Raw genomic sequence first — 22577 nt, 5'->3', positions numbered from 1 at the left:
ACAAGTAGCTCATGTGAAAGGTGAAAGGTACACGAAAAAAAAAAACAGATCAGATCAAAATTTGTTTAATTTGAATTATGGTACATTGGTATTTTTGGATACGTCTCGATAAGGACTAGGCAAGTACAAGATACTTTATTCATTTTCAATCAAAAAAGTGCTTGGACTTTAAAAAAAACTACTTTGAAAACTCACATCTAAGGAAAAACAGAGGAAGTCCATTGCGTAAATTTTTGACAGTTTTCCATCTGATAAAGGTTAAATAGAAGATACACAAAATCAAAAAAGAATACATTCCTTCGTGTCTCTGTGAGATTTCAGAAATGTAGTTTAAAAGTGAATTTTTAACCAGTTTGTAAATTACAGAAAAAGTGAAAAAAATCAAATTTTCAAAAAATACAACGAACGGGTTTTTTGTTAAGATATTGCGTGGTAAAAGGGTGCCCATTTGCCCAATAAGCACCGATCAAATTTGCAGATCGTTGAGTACGTTTTTGATCTCTGTAGAGCGATTTGAAATTTCTGTTCAGAAAATTTTCGTAGGAACTCAAAAATGCAAAAAAATAATTTAAAAACGACATAAAATCATTTTCTTTATTTACAAAAAAATTTCGGAAAATGTTATACGCTTTTCCTAAAAATTTTAGCTTTGGTCAAGTGGTCCCTTTTCGTAAAATTAAATTTTTTCACTTTTTCTAAAAATGAAAAATTGGTCAAAAATTCACCTCTGAACTGACACTCTTGCAATTCCACGATACCCACCTGAAACGATCGCGAACTCTCGAAGAATGCCCAGTTAGCATTGATTTAACTTATAGGCATAGGCTCTATTTCATTTTTGCCTCTTCCAGAGCTATTAGAAATTTCCAGAGAAAACAGAAGAATTGCTAAAGGCTCCAGAATGGTCTCCAAACTATGTAGTAGCTGTTGAAGTGTAGAAATGGGACCAAAGAGAATATTCAATATTGGTTAGCATTGCTCAAAAAATTCACATTTCATGAAAAAGTTCGAAAATCACCCTAAAGAAAGCTTTTTTGAATTTTTTAAATTTTCAAAAATGCCAAAAACCCAAAAATGAACATAAGGACCTGAGATTTGATTACGGGGATTTGAGGGCATGCTTTTTCGATCAAGCTTGGTTGCTGCCTCTTCAATTTGAACGATTGGATAGTTTGGCAAAACATTAAACTTGCAGGGAACTACTCCATGCAGATGCCTGCCTCACATTTGAACGGGACCACAATTTTTCAAAAGACGATGATTTGAAATATGCAAACTCCAAATTTCGGAGACATAGATTAAATTTTTTGATTTATGTCGAATTAAAAAAAAAAACAACTAAAATCGACTACATTTTGGCGATTTACTTTACACAAGGTGTTCTGGAAGTAGTCTAGCTGCAAGTATTCAACTGTACAAAATCTTCTTCAAATTTTCTTGAACCTTTCAGTAAATTTTTTCGTAGAACTTGCATTACATCTGTAAGATTTGAACTATTATAATAGCCCCAATTGTATGTATTTGCCTTTTCGGGAACTCGTACGTATTGTCAGCTTTTTGCGACGGAGAATTAGCGATATTATCACACTTTCTTCGCATCAAAACAGTATTAAAAGTTAAACATCAATACCAGATTAATTGAAGAATTAAGTTTATTATTTCATTTTAATTTTACATTGTACAAAATTTCTGTAGCATGGTTTGAAGTTTAAAGGTAACTAATCTGTTTCATTTCTATTTTTTCACTTGCTGGTGAATAATGGTACGCAACGGAGTGTTTTTCAACGATGTTTAGCAAGGTCCATCGTGCTGGTAAACATCTGCGGGGAAAAAATCATTCATTATGCTATAATTTATTTCTTTTATAAACAAAATAATTGTACAATTTTTTTTTGTACGAGAAAATTAAAATTCAATATTTTAATAAAATTGAGTAAAAAAATGTACTCACATGCTCCTCCACGACTGTTTTCAGCATACATCGCGTTAATGTCGTTGAAATTTTGGGGACCACCAGAACGAAGATCCTTAGCGCAAATTGTAGATTCGACGAAATTGACAGCGACGCAGAGAGCCATCAGAGCTGGAATTTGGGTAAAATAACAAATTAATAACGTAGGTAGGTAAGTAATTTATTCATTTCAGGGGATTCGAAATTTTTATCGAAAATGAATTGCGGGAGTGTGTTGATTTTTCACTTCAAATTGGGTATATAAGTAGGTATAATTTAAAAGTATTTCACTTTCTAAACTAGGTACTAGTATTTTATTGATTCGAGTGATGAGTTCGGAAAATTATGCAGAAAAATTCGCAAAACATTGGTTGACCTATGCGATAACGAACCTCAATGTTATTCTAAACCAATCAAATTAAAAATTTAAAAATTTTTTTAAAAACTTCCAAAGAGGAAGACAACCAAAGTGATATTGCTAGATGGAAAATTTATTTTACTCAGCTGACTTTTTTGTAGGGGTCCATATATGTGTACCCCAATTTCAAAATTGTTAATTTTACATTTTTTGGTAAAATTTAAAATTGCTCCCAAACTGTGGTTGATAGCAAATTTTTGAAACCAGCACGATTTTATTTTAATACAAATTTTATAAAATTAGGATTGTACATTTTGAAAATCTTACAATTTAATTTATATTTTGTTTAAAAGTACCTATGTTCTTTTTACTCGTATTATCAAATTTTGAACAGATTTGTAGTAAATTTTTGAAAAACCAGAATCCACTTTTATAACATTTTAAATCGATTTTAGATTTTTGTTATGATGAATTTGAAAACGAAATGGAATTAGATAATCAGCGATTATTTGATTAAGCGAGGTGTCTAACAAAATTTCAAAATAAAAAAGCAGACTTTTGGCTTTTCCAATGTCTTCAAACATTCCAAGATTTTTTTCAAACAAGCGGATGTCGAAAATATAATTTGATCACCTCTATTTTTGATTTTATTTTCACCTATAAGGTTCTTGTTAATGTAATGAAATCAGCCGAATAAAGAACTTTTTTCAACATAACGAATTTTCAAAAAATACACAAAAACTTATTGGAAAATTTGAACGACATTTCGGAAAAAAATATACACCAATTTTATAAAGTAAAACGACGAGTTTTAAATCAAAATAAGTAAGAGATAAAATAACAATTTTTCCATTGGAAAGGTGAAAGGTATAATTTTGCATTCATATAATTTATAAAAATTTTAATTTCGCCTTCAAGTCTAGAATTTTTTAATTATGGAAAGAAACAAACAGGCCCCGGCGAAGCAATGGCAAAAGATCTCGAAAATCGATATCTATTTCAAATAGGATAATTATACGTATAAAAAACGATTTTTTTTGTGATGAATTATTAATAAATTTATTAGGTATTTTGCTTCAAAACATTTAAATCCAAATGATAATTTTTTTTGAAAAATTCAAAATTGAAATTAATAAGCTCTCGAAAATTAGTATTCCAAATGACATTAAAAAAAATAGAATTCGAATGATTTTTTTTTTGAAAATTCAAAATTAAAAAAGAAAAGCAAACGTGTATTTTTCAAGTTTTTTTAAAGTTGACAAAGACAGAAGGGCCTTTTTCTACGAAATTTTTTCATTTCGGAGAAAAATTAATTAAATTGATAATTTGAAGTTTGATTGAAAAAAAGCAGAACTTTCGGATAAAATTGTTGAAAAGCAGGAATTTGGCAGGATTATTTTAACATTGACAAATTTTATTTCTCAATTAAAAATTGGTTAGTTGGATTTCTCGCGATATCAAGTTTTTTGGACATATTTTGAAATCTGGATTTAAATGTGACTTAATTCAGATTTCAGGATTTTGCAAAAATTCTTCAAAATAACCATATTGTAAAATTTATAAGCAGCTTTAAAAATAAATGTAAAAACTTACCGAAAAATACAGCAACAATCGGCTTCATGATTTCCAAGAAGGTTGAGTTTGAACTTTGAAAAAATCAAAAATTAATATCAGGTACCGGTAAGGTATATTGACGATTAATGATACTAATGCTAGGTAATCTCCTATTATATACTATTCAGGGATGAGCATCATAGGTACTGCAACATATGACATGAGCGTCATGAAGCTTGTTTTGGTTGCATAATATTATTTTTTGATTCTCAGAATTTTGAACTAAGATAACAAGGTTATCCAATGATTGTTTTCCTGTCTGTCTTTTCTCAAATAGGTACTGGTAGCCTGTATCTAGGTGTTTTGTAATACGTACTCTATAAATATAAAAGTGGGATTCCCAGTTTTTTTGCAAACTCTTGTAAATGTTTTGCGACTTGAATTTAGCAGTGGGATTTCTGTTTTCCCCCTTTATTATCAATAAACTCGTTAGGTAAGTACCAATAAACTAGAGGTCAGTTTAATAAAGATATGCAAAATTATCGCAAATAATCCGCGTGAAAGGTACATTTCACAAAAAAAAAAAAACCGGACAAGTTCAAAATTTGTCTAAATTTAATTCGTCTATATTGGTATTTTTTTTTTTTAGGAAATCACCTGGTAAGCGGGTGTTCAATAAGTACCGATCAAATTTACAGATCCTCGAGTTCATTTTTGACCTCTCCAAAGCGATTTGAAAATATTTATAAGGTTTCATCGAAATATTTTACTCTTAAATGAAGCATGTCAAAAATAAAATCACTAAAAAAAAAATCAAAAACAGTACCAAAAATAGATATATTTTTTATGCAAAATTACTCAACTCGAAAAGATTTATTCTTCAAAAAAATTTTAATTAGAAAAAGAGGAAAAATAAAACAAAAAAAATACATAAAAATGCATAAAAATAATTTTAAAAACGACATAAAATCATTTTTTTTGAAAAAGTTTTCCATTAAACGTTGAAGTTTTAATGCTTTTCCTTACTTTTGATCGAGTGGTTCGTATTCAATTTTTTTTTTTTACTTTTTCTGAAAATGAAAAATTGCTTAAAAGTTTGCTTTTGAATTTTTTGATTTTTGTCGAATTTTTAAAAATCTAAAATCGACAAATTTCGGCGATTTACACAGGGTGTTGTGGAAGTCAACTGCCAATATTCAATTTAGAGAGCACTCGAGATTATCAAAAAACGTTACTATGACTGGTTGCCCATCTTGTAAATTGAAAGAGCCATGTGCTTCGCAAAACTCGAAAGGCTATAGGTGGATGGATAAGTAGGGCGAATTTGCCCCCGAGAGCTTCATGGTTGATATTTGCGTTGAAGGTGGGTACCCTTAAGTACCTTCCATCAGGAAAGTTTCAGACCCCCAGACAACCCCCCCCCCCGTTTTTGAGAAACCCCCCTTTTCTGAAATTACAATAAAAAAAATTTTCTCAGCCCCATGTGAACAGATTTTTTCAATTTTTTAGTATGTTATGAATATCCATAAGAAGTAGCCTCACAAAACTTTTCACCCCCCCCCCATATTTTCCCCTCAAAATGGAGTTTTTTTAGCTTTGTTTATCCGTTTTAGCGATGACCATGATTCGGCACAAAAATGGGAATACCAGTTTTAAGAGTGTTTTTGATCCCTAAAAAACATATATTTTTTTCAAAAAAAAATTTGAGGTGGGCCGTGGTCAAAAATTGAAAAAACGTACAGAGAGGGGGTAAAAATGGATTCTGATGTAAATTATTGTTTTTGGTAAACGAGGTGTCGTTTCTATATGAATCGAACCCCCCGAACACGAATATGACGTCCAATTTAATATTACCCTCATCCACACCCCTCCAATGCCTCTGCCCCCACCTCAATTTTTACTATATTGAAAGTTAAGCTATTTTCATAATGTTGGTGTCATTTCCATATGACTCGAACACCCCGAATACGAATATGAAGTCCAATTTTATGCTACCCTCATCCACACCCCTCCAGTGCCTCTGCTCCCACCTCAATTTTTACTGTAAGTATTAAACGTTTAGCTACTAGTATTTTCATAATGTTGGTGTCGTTTCCATATGACTGGAACACCCCGATTCCCCGAATACGAATATGAAATCCAATTTTATGCTAACCACAACCACAACCCCCCAGTGTCTTCACCATAAATGTTTTTACCAACTCTGATCAATCTTCTACCAATAATTACTTGGGTTGTTATTACTTTTAAAAGTACGTTTCGCGAAGGTTTAAAACTCAACGATATTCAAAAACTGCTAAAAATGCGAGTAAAAAATGACCATCGCAAGGTTCAAACTTCAACATTCAAGTTTCGAGGTTTCCATTCGTGCCAAAATGACACCCAACATAATGAAAATGGGTTTACACATTTCGAATAATAAAAATTGACGAGCTGGCTGTAGCCTGAAAGGCGATAGATGAGAGTAGAGCTGAATTGGACTTCATATTCGTGTTCGGGGTGTTCGATTCATATGGAAACGACACCAACATTATGAAAATAGCTCATACTTTTAATATAGTAAAAATTGATGTGGGAGCAGAGGCACTGTAGGGGTGTGGATGAGGGTAGCATAAAATTGGACTTCATACTCGTATTCGGGGTGTTCGAGTCATATGGAAATGACATCAACATTATGAAAATAGCTCAACTTTCAATAGGGTATAGTAAAAATTGAGGTGGGGGCAGAGGCACTGGAGGGGTGTGGATGAGGGTAGCATAACATTGGACTTCAAATTCGTATTCGGGGTGTTCGAGTCATATGGAAATGACATCAACGTTATGAAAATAGCTCAACTTTCAATATAGTAAAAATTGAGGTAGGGGCAGAGGCACTGGAGGGGTGTGGATGAGGGTAATATTAAATTGGACGTCATATTCGTGTTCGGGGGGTTCGATTCATATGGAAACGACACCTCGTTTACCAAAAACAATAATTTACACCAGAATCCATTTTTACCCCCTCTGTAAGTTTTTTCAATTTTTGACCACGGCCCACCTCAAATTTCTTTTGAAAAAAATAATGTTTTTTAGGGGACAAAAACACACTTAAAAATGCTATTCCAATTGTTGTGCCGAATCATGGTCATCGCTAAAACGGGTAAACACAGCTAAAAAAAACTCCATTTTGAGGGGAAAATAAGGGGGGAGGGGGGTGAACATTTTTGTGGGGTTACCTCTGATGGATGTTTACAACATACTAAAAAATTGAAAACATCGATTCACACGGGGCTGAGAAAAATTTTTTATTGCAATTTCAGAAAAGGGGGGTTTCTCAAAAACGGGGGGGGGTCTGGGGTCTGAAACTTTCGTGACGGAAGGTGCTCAAGGGTACCCACCTTCCATGCAAATATCAACCCTGAAGCTCTAGGGGGCGAATTCGCCATACTTATCCACCTATAGCCTTTACTGATTTTGAATAAATCATCAAAAATAAAAAAATGTTTGAATTGTTCGAATGATGATTCAAAATTTTCAAATTTGTTGCGCCCTAGATTTTGAAAATTTTGAAATCGTGTTTTCCCCTTCAAACCTGAAGATGGCAAATTTATCATTATAGCTTTTCTTGTTCGTCTACTTGAATATACGAGTTAGTAAAGTCACTTGAATAATCCAAACATTTTCTCATTTTTAGCAAATTTTTCAAAACCGGTAAATTTTTCCCCAAAAATGGTGCAACTTCTTCAATTTACAGATGATAAGAAAATGTTTGCATCATTAAATCAATTTCACTAACCCGTAGCGCTCAAATGGACGAACAAAAAAGTCATTATGACAAATTGCCTATCTTCAAAATTGAAGGCGCAAACACAATTTGAAAATTTTGAAATCCTCAAAATTCGAAGCATCCCAAATTTGGAAAGTTTGTCTCTTCAATTTTCAAGATGGGCAATTTGCCATAATAACGTTTTTTAATCGTCTCCTCGAGTACTACTACCTACAGTTGAATATTGACACACGATTTGCGTAACACCCTGTATTTGCAATACATCAAATAATATCCCCGAAAAATATCTGATTTTTGTTTTGGTCCACTTCAAATGAACATGAACCAACAACACAACATTGACCTGGATATTCCTCCTTCCAGTTCCAGATCCTCTCTTCTCACGCCCTCATCTTCTCAACGATAAACTCGATGTCGCACGATTCGAACCTTTATTTATACTCACAACAAATCCTCGTCCATAATATAATTTTCACTTCTAGTATAGAGGTAGCTAGAGCTACCCAAATCATAATACTACGCAGTAAATTACATCCTACAATCAAAATACCGCAAAGAGCTTAAAACCTCTCGTCTTGGAGTTGGAAACTTAATAAAAATCCCAATTCAAATAAAAATCAGCTTTTAAATTTCCGATCTGTAACCGGCGCAGCAATGTTTAGATTCACCCTCTGAGTCAACACGTACACCTTAATAAGTTGTCTTGATCAAACACGGAAAAAAATCTCGATGGTAAAATTGAAAAAAAGGAATGTATTCTGGTTACTTTACACTTTGAGCATTTCGTTGACACATTTTTTTCTTCGAATAATTTCGCGATAAAAAAAAAATAATAATAAAACAAATAAACAAACAAAAAATACACGTTTTTTGGAATGTCTCGCTTACTTTTTCTAGAGAAAAAAAAACCTAAATTATTTTTATATAAATAAAATTAAAGCTAATTACACGTATTCAACATCATAATGTAGTATAGTAGGTATCGTCAGTTAAGTAGTTAAAAATTCTCGTATGTATTACGCGTTTTTTTGTTTATAATGTTTTAAAACTCTCGATTTACACAAAAACAAAACTTAAGCTTCGATTAATTATATTGCACTTTTTTAAGGATTAAGGAGGGGAAAAAACGCAAGACCAGAATAATTAATTTTTTAGGCACATTATACAGATGGGAAGAAAAATGCAAAAAAATATTTAAAATAATTAAAGTACCTAATAAAACACGATGCTATCGCTTTAAACACAGCCTTTAAAAATAATTTCTTTAGAAATGTTTCAACTTGATACTCGTTTAAAGTGTACGGCCATTTCTTAATCCGCTCAGAATGGTTAACCAAGATTAAGTAAAAAAAAAATAAATAAATAAAACTTCTTAAAATGATTTTTTTCTTTCTAAAAAAAAAAACAAAAAAAAACATTGGCAGTGTAAATGTTGCTTTATATAACGACGACGTTTAATTACAAAGTTGCTGGTATTTTTTTTATTTTTCTTGTCGATCGAATGTTCCCAGATTTCTCCCTATTTTAGAGAGAAAAACAAAAACATTAGGGTAGAAATATTCAATTAGTATGAGGTGGTTTGCAGGGGGGAGGGGGAGTACTCTAATACATATACTATTTGCAAAATCTAATACGAAGAAATGTCACTTTGATTAAATCAATACTCGGGCAATACGAGTTTAAACACAACAGACACGTTATCAGTGAAGCGTTAAACGTAAACGTGTCTTATGGTGAAAGAAAATGCACATCACAAGCAAACACATTACACATATTGAATGGAAAATACGTTTACATGTTAAAATGACAACGGCGCGGTATAGAGGTGGTTTAATAAATGTAAATAAATCTTCGATGAAATTTGACTAGACCTCGTTGAAGAGCCATTTTTAACAAGGCTTTTCAAAGGTTATACATAAAAGCGTCATATACTCTCGTATATAACAAAGGCCACCTTTTTAGGTTTAAAATAACACCCTATAAAGTTTCGATGGTAAGTTATGAAAAATGATATCTACCATTCTAGCTTTTAAACTCTGAGCAATGGCTGTACTTTCGAAGTAGGTAGTACGTGAAGCTATCCCTTATAATACGCGCTTATATTTTTTTCCTTTTTTTTGAGGGTTTTTTGATTAATCTACACATTTTAAGAATCATATATAACGAGAAAGTCTATATATACATAATACATTCACAATATTTATTTTTTAAAAAATGGTAGACGTTGTGAACGTTAATTTATACAAACATTAAAAATACATTTTACATTGCTTATGCAATTATGACACACGAGGTACTTAAACTCTTTGATTAAATTCAAAAAAAACATAAGTACCGTTTCACTGAAGTCAATTTCAGTCTAATTATTTGGTATGACGGTTTTTTTTCTCTTTCAAAATTTTTAACCAATGCATCGAGCTTTCTCGAGGGAAATTTTTCAAATCGAGCAGAATATTCAAAAACAGTCGGAGTCTGAACAAAGGGGTGTGTCAATTAAAAATACCCCATCGTCGCACAAAAAATTACGCGAATTGAGAAAACAGAATTCCTAGTACTCAAATTATTGTGTTTATATGTATTATAAATTATAATGTACAAAAGTTCATAGGTAATTTCGAGTGTCGCATGTGCGTAAAAAAACAACTCTGTCCAAAAGCCATAGATAAATTACTCGCCAGGGAACGTACTTCATTCATCACGCAATTAATCTACTCGCATTCGCAGTTGAATTAATTTTTTTTTTACATTTGCAATTTTTTTTCAATGATATTTTACACGTGTTTAAAATGTTTTCTGCGGTAAAACGTGAAAAAAGGATGAAGAAGAGGAGGAAAGGGTGAATATAACATTGAAATGGTCTAGATAAATGAAAATCGATTTTTAAAAAAAATGAAATTGGTCAGAAGTTTAAAAAAGGAGAGAGGGGTGTGGATTTTTTCCCACGAATGATTCCATATTTCAAACGCATGATCTTACTTAGTTTCCATCTTGGGAATTGGGTGCAATACACATGAAGGGCTAATTGTGAAAGTCGCCTTAGTCATTTTTTTGTTCACACAACTTTAAACATTTTTTTTTCATATTTCATCAATTTTAAAGGGAAAAATGAGTATTGTAATACATTCTGGGATAGTTGAAGATGTTTTTTTAATACTTGACCATGAAGTTTTTACATTATTACTGAAGCAGGACAACAATGTTTTCATTGATTTGTACAAAAATCACTGCTGACTAAAGCGACTTTCACAATTAGCCCTTCACATTTTTGAGGACTCTTATTTTTATTTTAGAGCCAGCCAGTTTTTTAGGCTTGAAAAATGCTGAAAATTGGTTGAAAACCTGAAATGTTTGAATCACTTATTTCAACTTTGAAAATCAATTTTCTGAAAGAGGGGGGGGTCACAAACAAGGCAAAAAAGTATACATAATTGCAAAGAATTTTAAAACTGGAATTAAAATACTGATTCCACATCTTTTCACCTCCAAGTTTTTCAGTTTTGTAAATTTCACTTCGTCTCCCCTCCCCCCGCCCAAAAATCAGAATTTCTTATTACGATAAAATCATTTAAATAAAATATAATTTTCTATTTCATAAAAAATCAATTTTTTGTGGACGGAGGAGGGGGAAGAGGTGTGGAGAAGAAATACCGAACATGATTCTGTTCTCATTTTCATCTCATTCAATAATTATTTATGCAACTATTTCTCAAGTTCTTCGTCAATTTGACACCCTGGCTCGTTTGGCTACATGAAAAATGTCCGTCTTTGATATTTTAGAATTAACACACGTAAACGTGCTTATCAAAAATTAAAATTACAAATGCAAGAAACTAATTCCTGCAAATGTTTGTGTTTTTTTTTTTTTTGAAATATGAATCGTGAGCTTCGTAGAATAACATTTGGAAAATCAAATTCGCTCTTTTCTGAATTCTATTTTCAAACTAGGATCACAAAAATTTGACCGAGAACAAAGTGAGCTAAAAATAAATAAATAAATCGAATAGGAAACAAAAAAAAAAAAAAAAAAAAAACACCAGAGAGATTCATCAGGGGTGATACGACCGAATGGTTGGGGGGGGAGAGGGTGATCAAAAACAACAATTTCAAATAAAAGTTCAAAAAATTACGAATAATCAAAACTTGAAAAAAATTATGGGTTGGAACAAAGAATTAACATTTTTTCAATTAATTCCTCGAGTTTATTTTTTATCGTCAAAAATGTTTGAAAATTTGAACAATAATTTGAGCAAAACGAGAGCTGAAGCTTTGAAAAATTTGTCTAGAATTACATCTTCATTCATTTTTTGTCAGGAGGTGTTTTTCAAAAATTATTGAGACATTCACGAGTGAAATTTTGGATTACTTTTGAGCCAATTCAAGTCAAGGGCTGATTTCGTCACCTCCACGGGTAAGATCCTTCTTTACTTGTACGCTGCAGGGGTCAGGAAGAGGGGGTGGTAAAAGGGATTGAAATGCAAAAAAATTCGATAATCGAACTCAGCATTAAAACATACCAATAGAAAGATGGACACGACTTTTTTTGTTGGACGTGAATTTTTGAAAAGCCTGCCAACCCCCCCCTCCCACTCCACCCACTCCTGCTCCTCTTCCTTCTCCAGTTCATGGGTCCTAAAACGAAAACCACACTCGATTTTTACTCTTAATAATACAAACTTGATGGCTTTTCAAATTTTTAAATGAGATTCTCAATGTTTTTTCATCACGAAATGTTGAAAGTGAGCTTTCAAAGAAAACACTCAATTTTCCATGCAATTTTCAGTGTTCAAAAATTTTCAAAGTTGAATTTGAATTTTTTAAAAATATTTTCAACTTTGATCAAAGTGGGCATTTTTTTAAGGGTTCGTCCCCTTCTCTCAATCTTATTTTCGTACACAAGCAAGGAATTATCAAATAATGCTTCTATTTTCCTAATTTCAAAAAATGAATTGAATTCCACGATAAAAAAAACACTATAAGTAGGTACATATTATAAGGCACAGAATACCAAAAAAAAAAGAAAAAAAATGCAGCATAGAACTTCGGGGTTTGACTAAAAAATTTTTAATTTGATGATTCTTTTGTAAAATTGTTGAAGGGATACGATAAAAAATTGTGGAGGGGGGGATCTCAAAAGACTGTAGGAAAAATTTTAGACCTCACATCTGAACCATCACTTTTCCACTTTAATTTCAAATTCTGAAATTTACATTAAAAATCAAAAAAAAGTTACTCCATTTTTTTTTTTGTTCAATTGATCATTATTAATTACATCGACTTACAAGAAAACTATTTTTGAAATTTTTTCATCATTTTAAGTCATTTTACACAACTTTTGAATACCTAGGTCTAGATATCATTTTTGCAAGTCATGCGAAACCCTTGAAAATGGTGGGAAAAAATTCAAAAACGGTCTTATTACTTCTAAGTAGATGTAATATGATCAATTAACACAAAAAAAAATTTCGAAATTTTTTTTTGTTTTTCGGTGTAAATTTAAAAATTTGAAACCCCAGTAGAAAAGTGATGGTTCAAATCAAAGATCCAAAATTGTTCCTACAATCTCTTGAGGTTCCCCCCAACTCATTCGACAATCAGATGGACATTTTTTCCCTTCGAAAAACTACAAAAACAGATTATTCGTTCTTCATATCGCATTTCTTCATCCCACTCATTAAAAACTATAAAACCTGCGTTTTCAATTTTTTTTTTCAGAAATCAAAATCAAACGCAAAAAGAATACCTAAAACGAATACCAGCGAATATAATGAAAATTTGTTTTCATTTTCACTCGTACAAATGCTAACTCGACTCCTTTGAATATTCTGCTCGGCAATAGCTTGATAAAAAATTGCTTTCATCAGTAAACAAAATAAAACGAAAAAAAAGTTGATAATATGTTGCTATATAACGACTATACGACTCGGTCGTATGAACATTCGTCCAATTTTCCATTCGAGCTTTTTCTTTGACGCGTTTAAACTCAAACCACGCGTACATTTTGAAAAAAAAATCCTTCGTCGTTTGTGCGTACACGAGTAGGTAAAAAAAAAAAATTCAAAAAAACACCTTAATTTTAAATAATATAAAACACAAATATTCCGCAGGAATTCTTCACCGTTAATACTGCTACTTTATAGACTCCTCGAATGCTTGTAAAATACATACATAGGTATTTCATTTATATACCTATCAAGTCTTTTAAAAGCTCGCTCGCGCAATAATGCCGCAAAAAGTTAAACAATGTGTGGTGTTTTCAAGTATCACATGAAAAAATTGTCGTACTTGATTCGCGTATACGTCATGCAAAATGAAACACATCGGACGTACGTATAATCAAATATTTAAAAGCAACAACGCTCTAGTATACGTTAACGTATGAAATGAATGTATTCGTTATTAATTTATCATAACGAATAAAGCGTTGATTTATTAATTATTAAAAATTCACCTGATTGTCTCCATGACGCCGGACTCGTCGTTAAAATTAAAAAAACTGTCCCATTAGTTAACATAAACTCTGGAACAAAATCGAAATAATTTAAAATAACATTAAAATCAGCCAACCCTTCCCTCCCTCTAGGCAGGCAAAAAAAAAATACAACGCTTTTTTCATTATTTAGCCAACGATGGCACCGTAGAAAAAAAAGCAGCACGAAAGCTGATCAAATTTCGTATATAGAGGAAGTAAAATCAAAATCACGTGACTCTACTCTCAGCTTTTTAGGTGATTAGGTAAAAATAAAACACGATAAAATACATAATACTGAAGCTCGTAAATTAAAAACCCTGTAACTATGAAGGTAGTACGCACTAAGATAAATAATCACGATCGTAGTCCGAATACGACGGTCTTCTCGTCCTCGATGACTCTCTGCTGTATGGTCGACGATGACTCGAGTCTTGCGAATGACATGGCACATCCATTAACGTATTCGGAGAGAATCTTACTCGCGATATAGAGTTAGATGAGCTATCTCTAGCTGACATGTAGCTGCTATCCTCGCTAGTAACACTTTCCGGAGGCGTTGGATTCGTCGGCGACCCTGTAAAAAAAGAAACCAGGAGTTTTATTTCTGCTCGGATATTCCATAATTTGGATTAAATTCAATACAATTATACGGGGAGTTTGTGGAGACGTAGTCAATATGCGAGATTTTAACTCAACGAGGTGCCACAAAAAAGCTTTACAGAGCATGTTTCATTTTTTCATGTGACTTTTTGTCAAGCTTGAAACGTGAAAAGACAGAAAATTAATCTTGAAAAAAAATGACTAACTAAATAAATAGTACCATTATTGCAAAAATTGCACGAGAAAATACAAGACTTTATAAAATTAAAAAATCATCAGCGAATTCACAAAACTCACGCAAAAATTATTAAAAACAACAGATTAATATTGGAAAATTCGTAAAAATTTTCGAAAATTAGACAAAAATTGAATTAAAAAAATGCACGAAAATACTAGAAGAATACTTTCAATGAAGAAAAAATTTATAAAAAAAATTAAATACGCTGAAAATGACTTAAAATTTATTAAAACTTGAGAAAATATTGCAAAAATTTAAAATTGGACCAAAATAATTATCGATTAAAATGATAAAATTTTCCAAAACCAAGCAGCAGCAAAATTTGCAAAAAAAAAACAAACATTCGGAATAGCGAAAAATCAGCAGCGGTACTGCTCGAAATTATTTGAAAATTTAAAGAACTGACGTAAAATAAATTGAAAACTAAGAAACAATAATTGATAAAATACCATCATACCATCAAAATTGTGTAAAATGCTGTAGATATTTCGTGAAAAATGTATAAAATCAACTGAACTCGACACAAATATTACTGAGAAAGAAGTAAAAATTCAAAAAAAAAAACCGACGAAATTAAATTTGAAGGTCTACAAAATTTAAAATGAACAGAAAATCAGCATAATTGATACAAAATTAATCATTGGAGAAAAAAATTTGGTACTCATACAAAAAAGAAATCGATAAAACGGCATAAAAATAACTCTGCCTTCAAATATATAAAAAATTGACCATTTACGCGAAAATGACTGAAAATAGTAAGTTAAACAATAATAAAACATAGCCAAAATCACAAATCAATAAAATTTTCTGAAATCAGCAGCTGAACAAAAACATGAACAAAAAAATTAAAAATTTACAAAATTTTGCGAAGATATTGCATAAGAAATTGAACAAATAACACAAAATTATTTAAAAGCCAGGAAATAGTTGACAGAATGTCATAAAAATAGTTGGAATTACACAAAAATTTCCAAAAATTTATGAAAAGTTGACTAAAAATATTCAAAAATTAATAAAATGAAGCAAAAACTGATAAAAATTGAGAAATAGTGTGAAAATGGAAAAAATTCCCAAAAAATAGAACTATAATTGAAAAGATACCAAGTTTGGAGAAAAAAATTACAAAAGTTGGAAACAAATCAACAAAAATTATACTGAACAAAACTGCTCGAAATTACCGGAAAACCAGCAATAATTGATGTAAAAGCAGTTGAAAATGAAAGAGACGTTTATAAAATGCCATCAAAATTGAGTAAAAAATTGCAAAAAGACTAAAAAATCACGAAAAATCGAGTAAATTACATTAAAATGACCGAAAATGAATTGAAAATTGATACGAGCATAACAAAAATTGACCAAAAAATGGATAAAATTCTATATAAGATCACGAGTTAAGCAATATCACAGACCAAATAAGCTTAAAATCATAAAAACTCTGAATTACAATACTTTTGTAAACATTTTGTGAAGATAACACAATAATAGGACAATATAGCTTGGAAATTCCAGAAAATTGGTGAAATTGGCGCCAATTAATAGACCTTTCCACTCCCCCCTCCACCCTAAAACTCAAAAAACTTGATAAAATTCTCGTCAAAATCTAATTAACTTGAGTAAAATTATGCAGAAATTTATAAAAAATTCTGGATGAAAATGAATACAAAAATTGCATCTAAGATTAATGGAAAATTTACAAAACTAACAACTGCGTAAGTTGCCAAAATTTCAAGAAAAATTGACTAAATCCACACAAAAATCACTTAGGTAAAGTTGGAAAAAAGGTTGAAAATAATTTTATTAAAAAAATTATGTCAAAAAATGTTCCCAAAATTGACAGAAAATTTGCAAAACTGGCATTAAATATTCAAGAAATGGCTTAAAATTATTGGAAAATCATTCAAATTGACTTTCACATGAAAATCGATAAAAATGAAATCAAAAACCGTAAAATATGGAGCAAAAAACGTAATTTAGTTATTTTTTTTACACTTCGTTCAAAATTGAAATTTTTTATCAATTTTTTTTCAAAATGTCCTTCCTTTTCCGGGTTTAATTCAAAAATAAACAACATGCCTGGAGCTCTATAAAGTTTTTTTTTCATAAGATGGTAGCCCTCTCTCTCAAAAAACGAAAAACAAATTATTCAGCAACCCAAATGAAAAATTAAGAGCCCTGCAAAATTTTGAATTTTTCAAAATGGACAAAAAAATCACACCAATTGATTGGAAAAGATCAAAATGATCAGGTTTTTGTCTCAGAAAACCACATTTCTGGTCATACATATAGCCTTTTACTGAGTACCAAGAAGTATATTTTAAAAACCCAAAATTATCCAAAAAAAAAATATAGGCAATTTTGGAACTTTTAAAAATACAAAATTTTTCATTTGAACGATCAAAAATTTTGTTTGATCTGCTTTATATAGGTCTCCATTCTCTGGAGAAAAAAAACAGGACGAAATCGGTGACTGAATAATCGAGAACTTCCCTCGTCAGTTATATCCAATTCTCAAATATTGACCACGAAAATCTCAAGTCTCCACACATCCTGCACAATGTGTAGTACGTCTACTTACCAGGACCAGAAGACGAAGATCCACCAGTATTCTGTGCCCTGAGCGCCGGTGACAGGTAATTCGATCGTTTTAAACTAGAACGTAACTTGGTCGTCGATCCCACATCCAAGAAACTAGGCCTTTCGCCGGACGACGACTCGACTGAATTTTGACGCGAAAAGTACCCCGAGTAGTCGCCTGCTCTTCGTGTATACGGCGAATAAAACATCTCCGCTCCTTCTTCTCCTTCGAGAGGATAAGCCGGGTTATTATTGCTGATACCTATACTATTCGATGTGTTCGATGGAGTTCTTCGATGAGAGGAACGTCTCGGACTTCGTATACCGTTACTAGCTATCGTCGACGGATTGTCGTAATAAGAGTGATATGCTGGTTCGTCGCCGTAAGCGGGGTAATCGTTATTGCTTTGGTATTGGTAACCTGAAGGGGCTGTGAAAAATTAAACAAAGTAATTAACCCACGATGCAAGATTTAATCTCGATGAGAATTTATATAATTATTCAACTCACTAGCATGATGTTCTGGACTTCGGTAATAGTCAGATCTGCAACTAGAATCGGTAGAGCTGTACGCTGTCAAGCCTCCCGAAGGTGCAGGAGGAGGAGGATACGATGTCTGAAAAAATAATCGGTTAAAATTAGAATATTTGTGTTGATTTTGATTTTTGGTAACGAGAAAAAAACTAAGAATGATTCATTATAAAAATTTACCTCGATATCTACACCAGGATTACTAATTTTTCTTCTAGGAGTACTATGCTTCGATGAGACATTATGCTGCGGAGAATCGGTAAATCTAAGCGGTTTAAAATCTATGGTATCGGTTAACGACGGTCGGTAATGTTTCACTGGTCCGTGATACGTATTACGAGCATAACCTGTAAAATACATTCATTCTGTTAGACTGGTAGCCAGAAAAAAATACTCCAAAGAAACCACAATCCAATTAAATATGGTACATTTTTTGATCAAAATTTTAGTACAATGATTCAAAAACAATGCAGAATCGAACACTGTCTTCTCCAATCTCTTCATTACATTTATTCAGAGAGAAAAAAAAACACTTACTCGATGAACTAGACGAATAATCGTAATCAGTATTTAAATATGGTCTTGCATGATCACCCTGCCAGTACCTCTGATGCGATGGTTCATCCCTAAACAGAAAACCAAACACCTTATGAGCATTTCAACGATCAAGTGGTTTTCAAAATTGAAAAATTGAATACATTACCGTTCCGGCACAAATCTAGGATGCACGTTGGTTACATTTGATAAGCGTATATCGTATCCAGCAGCCACGCTGGCTAACATCGAGGCCATATTACATAATAATACTTCTACGTTTGAGCATTTTTGCGATTTCGTATTAATTAAAAGGCTATCTTCTTTGGAGCTATGGTATAAATTCGCAGTACTCGACTCGTCGCTCAGCCATTCGTTATCAGCGGGTGTATATTGGTAATCTATAAAAATGCACAAAATTATTTTAATATGCAAATAAATACGTAACTGTAATTTCGTATTAAATTAATACCAATTAATAGAGAGCGATACAACGTATCCCAAATCAATCCTTATTATCGAACTTTTATGTAAATAAAGCGGACATATCAGCGATATAATTTGCATGAAGTTCTCAAAAAATAAAATAAATGCACTCAAGCATCAAAATTAATACTAAAAAGCGGCATCCACAAAGCGTAAATTGAACAAGCCATTGTCGCTAATTATTAATTATTATCGAAAATGAGTTACATTATTTTGATAAGTAGGCAAGCTAAATACCTTACAATTTACAAAAGCAAAACTAACATGTACAAGGTTAATCTTAAAATATGTAATAGATAGGTACAAATAAATTATATACAAACGGAAAATGTTCACCATTTATAATCACTCGTACGTGTAGCAGCTTACACAAATGGATTTCATATTCTTCGGTATAAATGTATGTACAAAAGCAAAGTAAAAGCTATGAGAAAAAGGCGTTATCGCTGAATTAATTATAATTAATGATACATTTACGTATTAAAATTTTAACCAAATTAATACAGATTTTTTTTTTAAACAACGAAAATGTAATTAAATCACACGTAAGTAAGTATTTAAACATACAACAAATATAGCTTTCATTATGGCATCCCCCGATAGCGAAATCTTCAGCAAAAGATACCAATTATTTTCATAAAAGCTCTCAAATATTGCATTTTTCATCAGCAGGTCTTTTTACCTTGGCATTGGAAGTATATTCTGCACAATAATCAAGTATTTGGAAAAATATGTAGACCAAATGAGTCATAATGAGTTTTAAAATTATGTAGATAAATTCGAACACAATTTTAGTAAGTAGATAAAATGGCAACGAGACGAAAAAAATTCAATATCGAAATCAATTCTATATATTTTAGTACTTACATTTTTTTGCGTTCGATAATCTATTTTTCCGTGTATGCCCCCCCCCCACCTCGAAATTCTAGACCAGATGAATCATTCGTAAACAGTTTAATTTTTGAGTAAGCGAAGCCCCACGTAATTACAAAAATATCTCCTTTTCTTAACTAAACTACCCATGAAATAATTAATTTTCTAATAACGAGCACCTAATTCCGAATTGATGTTATATGTTTTTAAAACTAGCCAGTCAATTTATAAGAAAGATATCAACATTGATAAAAATATGAAAAAACACAAATGATGTGCTTAATGTAACACAATTCCTGTTCCCTTCCCTCTACCTTTATTCACTATGACTCAACTCACTATCAATGAAATAAAAAAATTGGCAATCTAGAGTAGGTACTGCTTTATATCAAGATCAGATGAGCAATGTTCGTCTTCCTTAACCATTCCCCCCTCCTCTCCAATCAAAAAACTAGCAAGAATTGAAACATTTCACGTCAAATTTCTTCTCAGAGATGTATTCAAGAATCAAACAAACACACATTCTCAATAAAAGCAGAACTTTTTATCGAAATTGCATGATTGAAAAAAAATAAACGATTTCATTCGGTCATCTTGTGAATTACTTAATCAACACAGTGAACCTTCCATTCACAAACAGTGCTACAAAAAAGAGAAAAAGCAACATCGTGAAATACATACAGCTTTAGCAACCAGAAACACACCACACACAATAATTAAACTTCATTTGCTAATTTCTCATTTATGACTTAATCTTCTCAAAAAAAATCCCATTTAGTAATTTGGTCAATTCTTTGTATGAATCGTTCGCGAACGACTAAAATGAGTTTTGAGAAAATCGTTCACGAACGACGAGAAAATTTACCGAAAATCACCAGAGGTAGAAAAACACCACCCAACAATTAGACTGTATTTGCTGATTTCTAACCACATTTTTCGGATGAAAACCCCAGTTCATTTGAAATTCGGTTAATTCTTTCAATGAATCGTTCGTGAACGACTAAAATGAGCTTTGAGGGAATCGTTCACGAACGATGAGAAAATTCCCTCCGAATCGCACTCAATGGGTATTCGCAATTGAGTAAATTGATTGATATTAAATTAGTCTTTCCTTCTCAGCTTGCAGATTCATCTTGAGAATGAATCATTCGCGAACGACTGAAACGGATTCTGAATAAATCTTTCACGAATAACGAAACGTGATTCGTGGATCGTGGTCAAATAATAACAATACGGAATATGCAACCATTATTTAAAAGTGAATCATTTGGAAATGACTCAAGTTAAAAAAGAGTCATATCGTTCGTGAACGATTCATAATTTGAAAATAAGAACTTGAAAGGATAAATCAATATTATTTTATTTGAAAAGAAATCTTTATTTTTTTTCGCTGTAAGTGTTGGTCCACCGACTCGTTTTAAGATGAATCACTCGCGAACGACAAAAATTATTTTAGAACGAATCGTTCACAAATAACAAAATATTATAACGAACCATAAAATAGTTGAAATTATCAAATTTTCAAAACTACGTAAATTATCTACCTACATTTGAAAATGAGTATTTTATTTGGATCAAAAATAAGGAATCAAATTGTTCGTGAACGACTCATAACCTGAAAGGAAGAGTTTGGCACCACTTTGAGAAAAATAAGGCAATATCTATAACGAACTACTAATCTACCTATTCAAACAAATCATTCCAATGTTTCGCTAATTCACTGATTCACGTCTTTGAGAATGAGAATTTGAAAGTGATATTGAATCATTCGCGAACGACGAATACGGACAAAAACAAAACTTTTTTAACCTCAAATATTAATAAATGAATTATGATATTTTCAACCATTTTTTAATGCCGAATCATTTGGAAATAATTAGATAAAAAAAATTTAGGTAGGTAGGTAATAGGTACATCGTTCGCGAAAGATTCACAGTTTGAAAAAAGAAATTTGGCAGTACTTTCAAAATCATAAAACATTAATTATAAAATTAAACTTTCCAATTTTTGGAATCAATCTTTTGATTTACATATTTTGAGGGTGAATCATTCGCGAACGACAGAATGGTTTTTAAACAAGTTGTTCACAAATAACAAAACAAATTTCATGATCAACTAACCGAAAAATTTCACATTAGAGTAGTTTAACTATTTTATCATTTATTAGACCGAATTATGCGGAAATAACTGAATCGAAAAATGAATCGAATCGTTCGTGAACAACTCATAAGTCATAAACTTGGAAGAACGAAATTCAGCAAGACTTTTGGAAGGGTGCAGCAATGTTCATTATTATTTTAGGCAAATTCATGAAAAAAATAACTTCCTGTGGTTTTATAAAATTGGATTACTGTTTCATTTTGAGAGTGAATCATTCGCGAACGACGAAAATGATACTTGAACCAATCGTTCATGAATACAGCATATTTTATGGGTAAATCAAACACCAAGAAATAAAACACCCGACAATTTTTCAAAGCCAAATTATTTAGAAATGAAAATGAATAATGATCAAGTATGCCAAAAAAGAGTCGTCAAAATCGTTCGCGAACGATTCACAAACTCGTAAGACAGAAATTTGACATGATATAGAAAAGAATACAGCAATCCAAAACATTTTCAAACAATTATTCGCGTTTATCT

The 22577-nt window shown here is 31.6% G+C and overlaps 1 protein-coding gene and 1 long non-coding RNA gene across 3 annotated transcripts in view; both read right to left on the bottom strand.

Moving 5' to 3' along the window:
• Nucleotides 1-1634: 1634 nt before the first annotated feature.
• On the bottom strand, nt 1635-4063 carry LOC135839094 (uncharacterized). The gene is made up of 3 exons (XR_010557535.1): nt 3903-4063; nt 1952-2083; nt 1635-1820 (listed from the first exon to the last, which is right to left on the bottom strand). It is a non-coding gene; the product is annotated as an uncharacterized LOC135839094 (long non-coding RNA).
• Nucleotides 4064-8362: 4299 nt separating this feature from the next.
• slpr (slipper) overlaps nt 8363-22577 on the bottom strand; it is a 29557-nt gene continuing 15342 nt past the window's right edge. For both annotated transcript variants that reach the window (XM_065358210.1, XM_065358211.1), the window contains 6 exons: nt 18745-18976; nt 18579-18667; nt 18222-18388; nt 18021-18126; nt 17512-17940; nt 8363-14672 (listed from right to left, as the gene is read on the bottom strand). In XM_065358210.1, coding sequence (XP_065214282.1) covers nt 14440-14672; nt 17512-17940; nt 18021-18126; nt 18222-18388; nt 18579-18667; nt 18745-18976 — 1256 coding nt within the window. In that variant the 3' untranslated portion in view covers nt 8363-14439. The remainder of the gene's footprint in view (nt 14673-17511; nt 17941-18020; nt 18127-18221; nt 18389-18578; nt 18668-18744; nt 18977-22577) is intronic.

This window comes from Planococcus citri, chromosome 3, assembly GCF_950023065.1.
Source record: "Planococcus citri chromosome 3, ihPlaCitr1.1, whole genome shotgun sequence".
NCBI classification, from domain to species: Eukaryota; Metazoa; Arthropoda; class Insecta; order Hemiptera; family Pseudococcidae; genus Planococcus; species Planococcus citri.
This window is presented reverse-complemented; position numbering and strand designations above follow the sequence as displayed.